Source organism: Protomyctophum parallelum (genome assembly GCF_964188405.1).
Source record: "Protomyctophum parallelum genome assembly, chromosome: 14".
In the NCBI taxonomy this organism is placed as follows: Eukaryota; Metazoa; Chordata; class Actinopteri; order Myctophiformes; family Myctophidae; genus Protomyctophum; species Protomyctophum parallelum.
The window spans coordinates 7,263,670-7,264,832 of record NC_139709.1 but is presented as its reverse complement, the minus strand read 5'-3'; the positions used below and the strand labels follow the sequence as shown (position 1 = coordinate 7,264,832).

At 43.0% G+C, this 1,163-nt stretch overlaps 1 protein-coding gene across 1 annotated transcript in view; it reads left to right on the top strand.

The window, feature by feature from the left end:
* LOC310870697 (ephrin type-A receptor 4-A-like) overlaps nt 1-1,163 on the top strand; it is a 55,580-nt gene that overhangs the window by 26,722 nt on the left and 27,695 nt on the right. Inside the window, 2 exon segments of the mRNA XM_083781970.1 lie at nt 597-640; nt 643-719. Coding sequence (XP_083638096.1) covers nt 597-640; nt 643-719 — 121 coding nt within the window.

Here is a 1,163-nt window from a genome sequence, read left to right as displayed (position 1 = left end):
TGAAAAATAGCAGATCCAGATCTGCAATTTTTGAAAAATCTTTAGCCTATATCTTAGCCTATATATTCTTTCAGAGCAAACGTTTTTTTTAACTCAAATATTTGCTTCTGGGGGTTTCAGATGGGGGTTGACGGCCAATTACATATAATTGTTGGGGTCCTTGACATGAAATAGTTTAAGCGAATCTTAGCCTATATATTCTTTCAGAGCAAACGTTTTTAACTCAAATATTTGCTTCTGGGGGTTTCAGATGGGGGTTGACGGCCAATTACATATAATTGTTGTCCTTGAAATAGTTTGAGCACCACTGACATATAAGAAACATAAGGTTTTTCAGAAAACTGTCATGATTTAGAAGACATTTGTAGAATCTGGCCTCATAGGCCTCTGCCAAATAGGTATTTTTTTACATCTTCAGGTCTTTTTAGTGGTTTATGACACATCGCGGTCGTAATGCAACATACATTAGCATTGGGTTGCTATAGCTATACCGGCAAACAGACCTTGTTGCCCTGGCCAAAGATGGCCGTTCCATAGAGTTCTGTGAAAACGATCGATTGTAACCCCCCCCCCCCCCCCCCCTCCACCTACGTTAGATCCGTTCCCTCTGATTGGTGAAGGAGTTAACCCCGCCTTAACCCCGCCCTCCTGCTGCTGTCTGTCAGTGGTGTTGGAATTCTACTGCTGATCTCCGCTACCATCGTCGTCGTGGGCCGCAGGTACAGTGTACGCACGCACGCATGCACGCACACACGCACGCACGCACACACGCAATTACAATTACAAACAATTACAATAAACCGACATGACGGTTTGCAAACAATGATCAAGTGAATACCAGACACTCCAGATCCTTACGAGGCAGATTACATAATATACAACATAAAATTAAATACCATAACATAAAATGCACCATTAGGCCTGTGACAGGAGACACATTACCTACTTGAAGAGCTGGGATTGTCTTCTACTTCAGGCTCTAGAAACAAACTGGGCTGTCCTAAATACTTCATAATTAAATAACCAGTCTAACTTCTGTCCATCATCTTCCCAGACAAACGTATACAACTTATGTACGCGCACTCCCTAGAGGCTATGGAAAAACATTTTCCCCGCATCCTCCACATCTGCCGGTTATAGCGCGACCATGAGGCCGATTTCTG